The sequence below is a fragment of the Ascaphus truei genome, unplaced genomic scaffold (genome assembly GCF_040206685.1).
Source record: "Ascaphus truei isolate aAscTru1 unplaced genomic scaffold, aAscTru1.hap1 HAP1_SCAFFOLD_323, whole genome shotgun sequence".
In the NCBI taxonomy this organism is placed as follows: domain Eukaryota; kingdom Metazoa; phylum Chordata; class Amphibia; order Anura; family Ascaphidae; genus Ascaphus; species Ascaphus truei.
The window spans coordinates 428,944-442,531 of NW_027456213.1; the positions used below are offsets into that span (position 1 = coordinate 428,944).

Genomic DNA, 13,588 nt, shown 5'->3' on the forward strand with positions numbered 1-13,588 from the left:
ACAAGGCCAAATGTTTTATGGTAATGAACATTTACATGCCTGCAGACTGAATATAATGATATACATTCCGCACCAAAACCTTTTATGCAAGTCAGTACACTGGAAATGGGAAGACAGATTGAAGGTATAGAAGAGTTGATTTTGACCTTAACTGAGAAACATTCCACCTTGACGGCAGCAGCTGTTATTACACTGGAGCCACATGAGAGTTTAGGGATAAATGCATTGAGAACTTCTCACGGTTGCTCTTGCTGTAGTTAATGTTGTTAACATTTTCACAGAGCACAATAAAACTGCTGCCCTGAAAAGCTTGCAATCCACTCAGAGGCAAGCACACGGTGGAGACAAGTTGCACTATTTCAGGCTGCCCAACTCACCACCATGCCCTTCCACCATCTCTCTGGGGTTCACGATCTCGGTGCAAGAAAAGAACGAAGTTTCACAGCCATCACGAGAACGCCCTGTCCGTGACATCACGATAATGCACCAAATTGCTTCTTCAATCCAACTCTATGTTCAGCAGGAGCAGGGAAACATGGAGTCACTTGCCCTGCATGTTGGTCTCAACACACATTTCCCAGGTCATGAATAGTGCAGTACTCAAAGGCACCTGCAACTACAGTACTCAAACATCTGAGTTGTTTAAATTGAGGATCTATTCATTACTGTGGCTTTAAAACCGTCAGCGCCAAAAGCTCCTAAATTGTTTCTGCCCTCAAGGCTAAAGCACCCTCCGCACTCAAAGGGTCGAGAGATGTCGGATCATTTCATTTCAATAATATTGGCTCAAAACAAAGAATCTACTGAATAATTTCACAATAAGTAAATAAAATATAAACTTCTGCTAAAACATGGTCCAGCTGGGTAACCTGGGGATACTCTACACTGGGGATAACAACTAATGATCAAGTTAGATAAACAATGCTATTAATGGTGATATGCTTGTGCTCGTCTCCATTTGTTGCAGTGCAATATGACTGTGGTCCTTTTGAGCATCCATTTTCTTTAACTCTGCAAGTATCACCCATAACGGTTCTGGCCTTTTAAAGTCTTGATCATCTGGAATGTCCTACTGATTTTATTCATGTAAAAAATAGTTTAAACGACAAAAAGAAACATACATTGCGATTAATGCTTCATTGCTCGGTATGCCGTTCCATTACATAGACCAATGGCTTTCAACCTGTATTTTTGATACTCTGGGGTTCCACAGGATGTCACCAAGGGTTCCCCAAGAAGATTAGCAAAAGTGGATATTTAACATCAGAGGCCATTATAATTATTTTGTTAGAAAATTATTCTCACAGTCAAAATTCAGTTAATCATCTGGAAAATGCCCTAGTCCAGTGGTTTCCAATCTTCTCTACAGGGACTCTTGGCCACACCAGGTTTCTAAGGGACCTGCCCCATGTTCTCTTCATATGCAAATTAGATGCATTCACCTTTGAGGAAGTGCACCGGTTATTCGTAAAAACCTAGAGTTTCTGGGGGATCCACAGGAGAGGTCTGGGAACCACTGCCCACGTACAGTACCAACCGCTGTTAAGTAGGATTACTAGCTCTGGGGTTCTGTGGACTCCCAAGAATATTGGGACCCTTTCACATTTTCTTTTAAAGCTGAAGTGCATTTACATAGGCAATACACAAACGTGCACTGCATTATGCAGAATCAGCACTAAAGTAGGCTAAAGTACAGCAGAACACAGTAGTGACAACGGCCTTGAGGGACTCAGGAGAATCATACCATATGTTATGGACATGATATGAAATAAATCAGCATCTTTGTTCAGCCTAGGGATAGTTTCAATAGGTGCAAACTGCCTAGCCCTGGACACTACTTGTATGTTCAAAATCAGGACAAGACAATTAGCTCTGTGCACAAACAGGAAGTGACCACACAGCTGATTCTTACGGAAAAAGAAAAGGAGAAGCTACTACCAGTATGTAAAAAGTGACAAGCATGCTGACAGACTCAATCTGGTCTAGTGGTACTGTGGTTACCACTGCATTCTGTTTTTGCATTGTCAGCCTGTGGACTGGACAGGAAGGAACGCTCAGTAGTGAAAAGGTAACATGCCTTAAGACGGTAGTTTCTTAACTCCATTATTGAAACTATTATGTTGCTTCTTCCTAAAGCAAATAAGTAAAGACAAAAGATAACTGTGCAATGGGAACTAGGAGTACAAGGCATGAACTCCCAGCCTTACGGATCTTAAAGCAAAAGAAACCAATGAACTCAGAATCAAGATGTTGCTAAAGAAACTAGTTTATATCGCAATATCTCAGAGAGAACAAACCTTTTAATAATACAAATCGCTGTAAAAGCAACATTTCATATCAACACTTCAGTAGCAAAATGTCTAATGGGCCAAAATGCTGTTGCAGTCATCACATGAACCTCATCCCTTCCCCTTTATCCTGAATACTAGAGGAAGTTCTCAGTTTAGATCGCTCCCTGAAAGCTGAAGCAGCGACAGGCAGAACATCAAATTCTAAGTAGTGCTCAAGGGCTATGGGCCAGGCAGCTCTTTGTGTTGTTCTCAGAACAAAATAAGGGAACTTAATTTTTTTAACGTAAATTCCCAAATTGCTGATTCTAATCTTCACTAAATTTCCCACGCCAATTACTCTTTGGCTATCCAATAAATAGGCTTCTAAATGACTATGTGGTTCAGATTACTACTGTTTGCTTCTAGATTTTGGGCTTTGAAGTATAGGTAGGAGGCTGAATAAAGACAGACTCTAACACTTGATATCAAGTACCTGATCATAACAAGCTCTGTGATTTTGACAGTAAACATTTGTGAAGGCATGCACAAAATCCTCAAACTATGACATTAAAGCCAAGGTATTGGTGCCCTCTGTTAAATTAGGTGCTAGGCATGTGGAAACTGCTAAAAGACGGTTATAAAGAAAAACAACTGCTATTTTAAGACAAATTGTTATTATTTATTGTTCCATCAAAGTTTTAGTAGTATCCCTAACTTTCAGATCATGAGGGTGTGGATGCAGATGTGTTCAAAAGCTACTCTGCACAGTGTACATGTTGTTCTGCATATTCCATTATAAATGTACAATTTATTTTGCACATTGCAAAAGTTACTCTGCACATTCGTAATTATAAGTCTATGGTCTCAGAACATCCAACGGTTGTTCTGTACAACCAAAAGATTTGCATAATTAAAAAAAAAAAGTCTAATTGACTGAAACATCTGAGCCACAGCTCAATTATAAATTCCTCCTCCATCATCATGCTTTGCAAAGCAGACTATTTTCCTATGTATACGAATGAATTACAATGCTTTATTCTATTGTTCTACAAATGTACGCAACACTACACATACAAATTATAATTAACTTCCACGAAGAGCTTAGATTCCATATCTGAGGGACAGACTACTGTATGATCACTGTGCCACTTATTATCCTTATACTGTATAAGTGCAAAACCTAAACCCACTATATATATATATATATATATATATATATATATATATATATATATATATATATATATATATATATATATATATATATATATATATATATATATATAGCAACTGTAAATATTACTGTATATTCATTTGCATGTCTTAGACAGGTCTGCAACCCTGTCTTTCACCATTATCGCCCAGCACACAGCACTTCCACTGCAGCAAGCTTTAGTAGTATCCCTACTTTACTGTGGAGGGTTTTTGTCACTTTTTTTACCCAACCATAACCTTAATAAGTGTGGTGTGTATATATATATATATATATATATATATATATATATATATATATATATATATATATACATATATATATTTTGTATCATTTGGAGTGCTATTGGGTTTGTGACGGTGAAGAGGTAGCCAGGCTCACTAATAAAGGTTAAGTCCGTTTGGTTACCTCTGATCCATGTTTTGGGGTTCAGGAGTGTCAGCTCTTGGACCCAACTGTTGTAAAAGCATTACCTGTAATTATGTGAGAATAAAGAATCTTTGTGTGTTTACCTTTCCAGGGATGCCAGCAAACCGGGATTGCTGTGGTATGAGTTTTGGGGGGGAGGGGGGGCTTTGCAGAGAAATTGTTGTCAGATTGTGTCTATCTAGTCAGGGTCCAGAGTTGTTGGTTCCCCTACAAATATACCCAGGAATCAGGTCGGACGCCTGGCTGCATGTAGACACATTGTCTCGGTAATACCTCCCCTTGAAAACGCTTGCGCGACTCACCACTAGGGGTCCCTGCTTCAGCAGAGACCAGAAAGGTAAAAGGGGTATAGGGATGTGAGGTGTCCCTGAAACAGTCAAGGGGTCCCTAGGTTAATGGGGATACCCAGTATATGCCCAGGTCACCCAGAAGCAGTATAGGGGTTCTTGGGGTATTCCAATCATCTACAAGGTTGTGAGGGGACTTTTAAAAGTCCAGTCCAAGTTGATTGTATAGAGTGGGGAATATGGCTAGTAAGAAATAACATACAGCTTCTTATTCTATTTCCTACTGTATTTTGCATATACATTTGATTTGCCCCACCAGACTGGCAGGAGCCTGTCACCGCGGGTGGCATTGAGGGAACCAGGGCCAGAGGTGCCAAATTGCCCATGCCCCTTGGTTCATTCAGATTTCCAGGTAACCCTGTTGTGTCTACCAGCTTGTCTCTGATTGGCAGCGGAGAAAATTCTCACGCTTTCGATTGGGCTATAGTATTTTTTTAAATGAAAGTCAGAGGTATTATAACCCCTTGCGCCCATTAGATAGGGCGTTTTCCAGCGTTCTCCAAGGTCTCTCAAAGTTTTCTAAGATTCTAAGCACCAAGTGAATTCCTGCCCTTTGGAGAGAGAGGGGAGCTGTGGCATTTGGTACTGCAGGTTGATTACAGTTTTTATGATACACTTTGGATTGATAAGCCCCTACACCTAGGAATGTATAGTTTTCCAACCCCAATTCCCAAGTAAGTGTGTCTTTTTGCTGTAGTTTGTGTAACATTGTGTGTTTGCCTTTTCCTGTGAATAAATTTACAATTTATTTCATTAACTCGTTTTGCTCAATGCATGATCCTGGTGAAAAGGTGTAAATGGCCTGGTCTCCCGTGACAACCTTATATATACTACAAGAGACTAAAAGGGCCCCAATGCCATATTTAACCCGACAAATCATTTAGTACATTAATATGTTTTATCTGTATTCTTTCTTCATAAATATGGGTCGTTTAGTTCAATACTTTGGCCAAAATATTTTAAGCCTATAACCACGTCACTGTAGATCCATTCAGTAGGTCATACACTACCAATATTATACTGTATACTTATATAGATAGAAAGAAGGAAACTATCGCTGCAGCACACAGCACGGGGTGCATGATGTACATACTGTGCCTAAAGGGTTCAAATGTAAGAAGCACTTAAAGTGCCATGTATGAGCTACAGTGCAGGTACAACTGGTTGTTAACCAGAAGTGCCCTAATAATTATGGTGGGGGGAAAAAACGTGCAAAAAACACACACACACACACACACACACACACACACACACACACACACACACACACACACACACACACACACACACACACTGCAAAAAACACATAGGCCTACAGTATATGCATCTGCTGCTACTTTTTCCCACCTCCATTTATCCCCTTGGTAGAAAGTATTAGAATTGGACTCGTTCATTCAGATTCTTGGATATTCTGATGGGAAAATTTTTTGTTACTGTAGTTTTTACTTTTGAACTATATATATTTAGCTCTTGCTGTGTATATAATAGGCCACTGAAGTCTGTGGTTGGTCAACTCTTTTGATGAAGTCGTGAAACGCATAAGGAGTTTATGTCGGTGTAAGTTTGTTTTCCACTAACACAAGGGTGGGCAATGATTTTGGTTGGAGGGAAGAATCTATATCAAGTCTGCTGCCCATGAAGCTAACCAAAGCTCCCCACGTCACCAGCTTCTCCCCTACTGTACATACTATTCTTCTCACCTATTCTCTATATCTTACTTCTCCCCACTCTCTGCCTCCTTCTCACTCTATCCCCTTCTCTTTTAATTTTTCCCCCTCTTTAATTTTTCCCCCTCCCCACACCCTTCTCTGACACACCCTTCTCTGACAAACCCGTCTCCCTTCTCTGACACACCCTTCTCCCTTCTCTGACAAACCCGTCTCCCTTCTCTGACACACCCTTCTCCCTTCTCTGACACACCCTTCTCTGACACACCCTTTTCCCTTCTTACACACCCTTCTCTGACACACCCTTCCCCTTTCTTTGACACACACACACACACACACTTCTCCCTTCTCTGACACACCCATCTTCCTTCCTGACACTGCCTTCTCTGTCATCCCAGTCTCCCTTCTGTCACCCCAGTCTTTGTCACTCTCCTTCTCTGTCACTCTCCTCCCTTTTCCAGTCACTCTCCTTCTCCCATCTTCGTCACTCTCCTCCCTTTTCCAGTCACTCTCCTTCTCCCATCTTCGTCACTCTCCTCCCTTTTCCAGTCACTCTCCTTCTCCCTTTTTCGTCACTCTCCTTCTCCCTCTGCTCCTACCTGTGGTACGGGCGAAGGAGGCAGAAGCGCGGGGACTCCTACGCTGCAGTTTCCGACACCCGCACCACAGGTAGGTGCCAGGGACCGAGTCCCCACTTGTGGCGGGCCGTGCTTGGCCCACCCCTGCTCTAACACCGTGCTGTAAGCTTTAAACTACAAGTCAGTAAAGTGATGTTTTTTCTTGAAGACACGTTGGATGCTCCATCCACTTAATGCTTATCTAAAACATATGAAATTGCGCAACTCATCTCCTTTATCATATGATCCAATGTGCTAAAAAAATATAAACGTGTGCAGATATACAGAGCTCGATTTGAGTTTCCTTATCTGGGATAAGATACCATGAAAAACATCTGATTCCATGTTGAGATCCCAATGATATCTAAGGCTGCGCTTATAGTGTCGGCGACGGCAACAGCGACGCGATGGCACGCTATGGTCGTTGGAAAAATCAAATTGAAGTGACTTCCAGCGATCGCGATCCATCCGTCGCATCACTTCTACTATAAGCGCACGCGATGGCTTCAATACATTTGTTTTAAAGCGACGTTGCGTCACTGTCGCCGGCACTATAGGCACAGCCTTAATCACCTACATGGGCTTGTAAAGTAAACTTGTAAAGTATGGCTGCTTGAATAGCCTTAAACTAAATACGTTTGAAACTGCCACATGTGTTTTTTTCACATTACATGTGCATAGTGAGAGAATGAATTGTACTGGCATTAGACTCAAGGGGAGGAATTACATCCAAATATTAACACTTATAAAAAAAAAACACTTAGAGGGTCTCTAAGAAAATGTTTCAAGCAATGACACTTCTAGTAAAACATAGAATTACTCCCTCAGTCACTGTGAGTCTGACATCTCAAGGTCTATTGATGAATAGTGCTTGGTCTTAAACTAAAGACCTTGGCTCCGTGGAGCCGACAGTTATAAAAATATCCTTATCTTAACAACAGATAAGTAGATAGCTCTCTCCTAATAAAAAGACCACATGCGATAAGAGAAATTAGACTATGCCTATGAAAGATATGTACAAAGACAAAACGCACCAGAGTTAAGTATTCGAAACAATATATTCAAGTACAAATGGTTCAATCTGCAGCCACCGTTATGGTTGGAGCCCACTGCATGTGGTGCGGGACGGAGCACGCACAGTCCCATTCTCGATTAGAACTACGGAACGCTTGGAGTCTTTGAAATCCCTCTGGATGTCTGTCGCTGCTTACTTGATGTTAAGTTCTAGATGTAATATTTTGTACTTGAATATATTATTTTGAATACTTACCCCGGTGCGCTCTGTCCTGTTTATATGTTTTATAGGCATAGTGAGCCTCATCTCTCTATCGCATGAGATCTTTTTATTAGGATAAAGCGGTCTCTAGAGAGAACATGGAGTTGACGACCATGACATATATATATATATATATATATATATATATATATATATATATATATATATATATATATATATATTATGGCCTAAACAGAGATTGAAATTTTATGAGTCATTACTGACACAAGTGAACTCTCTTCCCATGAGCGCTATAGGCCATGTCTGTACATACTGTGCTATATGTATGCACACACAGCTGTCTCTCACACATACTTATACTCCTTGTTTTTTCATCCCTATACACCAATAGGGACCACACAGTATCCACACACACTTTTAGTTGTGCTACTAACTCTCACATTTCCACACCCACCCACACCATTTATATCCACTCCCACTCCACACACACCTTTTGTAAAGCACTGTGGGCTTTACTGTGGGCTCTCCATTCATTTTTATTCACACTGATACACATACACACTATTTCATCACTTGCTTTCAGGAACCTTTTGACACTTCCAGCCATAAACACATCCACACCGGGGGAAGGACCAGCACAGATAACATTCCAATAGACACTGTTTATAGTATAGCTTTTGCTTGCTTCATTCATTGTTACATCGCCGGAAGAAGAGATCAGTGTATCTCGAAAGCTCACACAAATAAAAGCATTTCGTTAGCCACAGAACGGTATCATCTATTTATTTTTTGATTATTGAAGCTTGGCTAACACGGTACTGATACCTGTACATGTATATATATATATATATATATATATATATATATATATATATATATATATATATATATACACACACACATATATAAATATATAAATACACACACACATATATATACAAGCTACTAACACAGGTTGCATCTCGGCAATTTTTCAGTTTGGGGTTGTGACGTGATGCAACATCATTTAATTTTTGAATGAACAGAGATGTAGGATGTTACAAAATCCCTTATTATATTAATTCTCCAACATAAAAAGCCTCATGATACTTGCTTCTGCATCCTCCTCTATGGCCACTTCCTCATTTGAGCCCTATCCACTCCTGCTGCTGTGCAGTGTTTTCTGTTACAAAACCTCCATTCTATTTTCTTTTCTTTAAAAAAAAAAAAACTTTCAAATTGTTTTTTTTTTTTGCCAAGTTAGCAAAATCGCACTATCTTACTATTTTTGCAAAAAGTGTTTTTTGTTGTTTTTTTTAATAAACTCTTTGTAACCAGTTCAAGGCTATTGGCTTAATAATAGCCATAACCAAGGTTTAGCTTTTTGACACTGACAAGTGACATTGGGTATGTATCCCTGCAATAGCAATGCTATAGCTTTGTTCTTTTCATGACGTGTGTCTCTCTCTCTCTCAGCCCTAGTATTAGTAAATGTTGTAGCACAGCAAACAGTGTACTGGGGTAGTAACTAAACTAACTGTTAGCTTACGTCATACAGTATATGCGGCTACTACACAATGTCCCCCCTCTCTCAGCCATATTAGTACTTGTGTTGAACATTGCTGTAGTAGTACGCTAAACAACAATATACTGGCGTCACTCCAGTGAGATTATGTCAGTTTACATATATGCATTATCCCCTCTCTCATGCTCTCTGTCGCTTTCTCCATGCCTGCCGTCTACCCAGCTACCCTCCTCCCCGCTCAAACAACACAGACAACTCATTTTTCCAGGCTATATTATGCTACTTTATGTGCGATGCAGGCATTTTTTTATATTATTGATAACGAGTATCCATGTTTACAATTATTTTCCCATGTTATTGCCAATACATGCATACATACAGTATAATTTCGCAAACCATTGTGTATTACATTGAAGGTCAAATATGTGCAAATCATCAGTTTCTACTCACAGCTTCTACTGTATATAATTTCTCACTGCAGCTGCATGGTGGTTTACGGCAGGGGAGCGCAAACTTTTGCAGCTGTGCCCCCCTGCCTTCCCTCTGCTGGTGCTCGCGCCCCCTCCCGTAACTTGATGCAACGTCAAATGACGCCGTGGGGGTCATGTGACGTCACATGATCCCGCAGCGTCATTTGACGCCGCGTTGCCAAGGACATGAGTGACGCCGGCAGAGTCAAGGTAAGTAATAGCGTTGCAGAGGCCTCACGCGATCCCCCACTTTGCGCACCGCTGGTTTACGGCATGTAACAATATAAGGCTGAGATAACAGTAGACGCGCGCTCCTGTCGCTTGAGCTATCCCTGCTCTGAGGTCCGAGGCGATGGGGAGGCATGGCGTCGCGCCCACTATAATCACGGCCTAATGCAGGTTACACCATTTTGCAAATGCAGTCGCTAGAAAATGTATGTATGCATGCATGCGTGTGTGTGTACACACTTACACTTCAAACTATAAAAAATTAAATGAAAAGGTAGTGAAACAAAAATAAAATACACGGAATTAAAAATGGGACACTGGCATTATTGTGCGACGATTCATCCAATCCTACCTAAGTGACCTTAGAGAATTGCGGCCATGGTGTGGGCCAAACCTCAGAAGCTGTGTCCCATGGAGAAGGCAATGGAAAGCAACCAGCACCTGATTGCTATCTTGTACCGATGTAGAGTTCAGCTAAGATGAGCCCTAAAGCCTAATGCAACCAGTCATGGCCAAGTCCTGGGCTTCACATAGGGAAAGGGAAGCAGCAACCGACATATGATTGTTATCTGGTCACACACCCCCCCCCTCTTCTACTTCATAATTTGTTGTTGTCCCACCATTTCCCCTCCCCTACCACTGACACCATGGAAATGGAAAACAACGGCACTTACAGATACGAATTGAAATGCATTATAACATTACACCAAGGGATCGCTTCCCTATCTATTCCTACAACTACAAGCTAGAACTCCTTGGAGAGTCCTGTTGCAGAATAAGTGCTACAGGTCATTCAACATCCACCTCTGCATGGTTTAGTGCTGAATATATCTCACACTTATGCGGATCCTTCCCTCACATCACAGACATTTGTGCACGTGCCCCATTGCCTTTGCACACCCAGGGGTTGGCCAGAATCACAAGAATACTCCTCCTCTCGGTAGGAGAGGCAGCTGCTTAGCTTGTAAAGTCTCTGTCTGGCTTTTTTCCTTCTCACTCAACTATTGCAGCAGAAGTCACACAAAACATTGTTCTGTAATTTGTATACAGATGTAGCCAGCTTCAGTGTTCTTCGTAACAGGGGAACCTGCGGTCTGGATTCGCCGGCTTCTCCGGGCAAAAAAAAATTCTCTGTGGGGGTCCCAGTCTCCAGAACAGACCACCCACAGGCATACGCAGCTTTAACGGTCACCCATAGCCATCGCGTTATCATAATGGAAATATTAAAATCAGGAGTACTTCTACGCCGAGTCATTGACCGTTTGCTCTTTTCTCGGGAATTACTAGTTGCCACCAGGATGGTTCTATTATCTCCTGCTACTAGTCCAATCTCCAGGCCCTTTGAAGAAAGCCATGCTTAATAACCCTGTAGTTATAACCCTGTCATTTTAAAAGAATTTTAAAAGAATATCAGATGCTTTATGGGCCTTCTGATAAAAACCCTGCAAACAGAGGATAGCATGCCTCCAAAAAGTGCTGCTGCTTTTAATTCCCTTACAAAAGGCATCAGTACTGCCATCACCACCTCAAACACCCTGGCCCTATTGCCAAGATTGGGCGGTAACAGTCATGTAGTCCCCATTCACCATGTGCACAAGCCCACAAGTTTGTGTGTGTGTGGTACACACTCTTACTGTGTGACCTACAGTATCAAAGGCCCGCCACACTACTTCAACAACCTATTGGTTCAGATGTGGAACAGGAATACCTATATGGTATTTTCCAGCGAGGCTCAGCAGAGGTTTCTAACTTCCTTAAACCCATGCACTCTACAAAGGACAGAATATCAACTACTGGCATTTTGGCCACTTGACCATTCAACAAAAGGGCAGTATTGTGTACGTGATGCAACGTGTACAGCTTTGTGAACCGTGGGTTGCTGTATTGGACTACATATAATTTGTCCACCACGTGTTTGTCTAAGGCCACGTCCATGCTGATCGCCCAGTTCAATGTAAATGCATTGGAGTGTCCATACTGCGCGCGCGCACGTGAGCGTGGGTAGGAGCGATGCGTGCAGACAAACTTTTTTGTCTTTGTAGCGCAATGCCGGAGTCACATGTGCGGTTCAGCCAATGAGGATGCACCGCTCACGTGACGTCACGAGCACGCCCCCCAGCAAGCAACACTGCAGGCCATGGATCTCGGCAAGTAGAAGCACGCGTGACATCACGGGGCTCTGTTGCGTGCGGGCATTCAGCATGGACTAATCATGCCAGAAAGCCCCTTCTCACCGTGCCTATGCTGCCCACTGCTAATAGCAGCTGGTTGTGCTGGAACAGCCCCCACACAGCCTTCTCCTCATCACTAATTCTATCACGTACATCATCTTGATGACGACGTTCACCTCGACTAAATCCCTGAGTTACCGAATCGACTAGTACCCGCAATTGAGCAGTCTCCAACCGTGCTATTGCTTGTGCCCTGGTATGTTCTTTGCCATGTAAGCGTGTGATAGGTCATGTGTCTTATAAGTTTACAGGTATTAAAATAAGACAATGAAAGTGTTGGTGGTGCTGCCCTCCTCCTTATTCACACTAGCAAAAACGTGTACTGTATGCTTGGTTTGGCATGGATAGCCACTCTCTCTAAGACACTTCAAATGGTGCTAGTAACTTGGCCGTTCTTCTCTTACAATCAGTTCCACTCTGATGGTGGTGACCTGTTTGTCCTCACCTGAGGATGATTATGATTGATATATATATATATATATATATATATATATAATATTTTAGTAAAGCCTACAGTACCTTTCTATTTTATTTAATTTCATACTAGAAAGCTACTGTTTAGGGTCAAGTACAACTGCTGCTGTTTTTCAATGAGCAGTTACTAATCTTTTTACTGGGGTCCCACTCATTAATTGCCTTTTCCTGCTGCCATCACCATACCATCTCCCTACCCACATCCTTTGCCAATATAACTAGATATCATGTTATCGAGTGCTCTATCATGGATATCCAAAACTGGTAGCACCCCCAATGCGCAAACATATGTACTGTATCCGTCCACACTCCCTTCCCTTGCTCCCCCATATGCACAAGCCACTGATGGGTGTTCAGTCTCTCCATTAAACAAATTTAGCTAAATTAGCAAATTGCAAAAACAAACTTAATCAAAACTAATTAAAAAAAAAAAAAACAATGCCAATGGAATTTTAGCGTTCAACAAACTTGCTGCAAACGTTTTCGAAATGTGTGAAATTCGCAAAGTGCACATCTCCACTCGTAGAAGAGCGTTAACATCATTCAGAAATGTATTCATGATTAGATATTATTCTTTAATGTAGCCTAGTCAGAGTCAAAAACAGTACAGTAAAAGATGCAGTCCCTTCTTGAACCACAGTGACTCAACAGCAGCGAAATAAATAAAAGGCTAAATTTGGTTTCCGTACTATATTTTTAAACCTTAAAATATTTTACATTTCTAAATTTGAATTTAGGGAAAAGACTTGCTCCCAAAAGATTGACATTAAGAATGTTAATAAAACCTTAGGTTTCAAACACAGAACAGGAATAACAATAAGTCATTTTCTTCCATATTTTTGTTCTGACTTTCATGGCTGTGAAATGTATTTTTTTTTAAATGTTTCATTCTAAACCAGGC

At 41.3% G+C, this 13,588-nt stretch overlaps 1 protein-coding gene across 1 annotated transcript in view; it reads right to left on the bottom strand.

Moving 5' to 3' along the window:
* The window catches only part of SPIDR (scaffold protein involved in DNA repair), a 234,685-nt gene extending 222,768 nt beyond the window's left edge, over nt 1-11,917 (bottom strand). The window contains exon 1 of the mRNA XM_075583445.1: nt 11,691-11,917. Within this exon, the coding sequence (XP_075439560.1) occupies nt 11,691-11,917 (227 nt within the window). The remainder of the gene's footprint in view (nt 1-11,690) is intronic.
* Nucleotides 11,918-13,588: the final 1,671 nt, after the last annotated feature.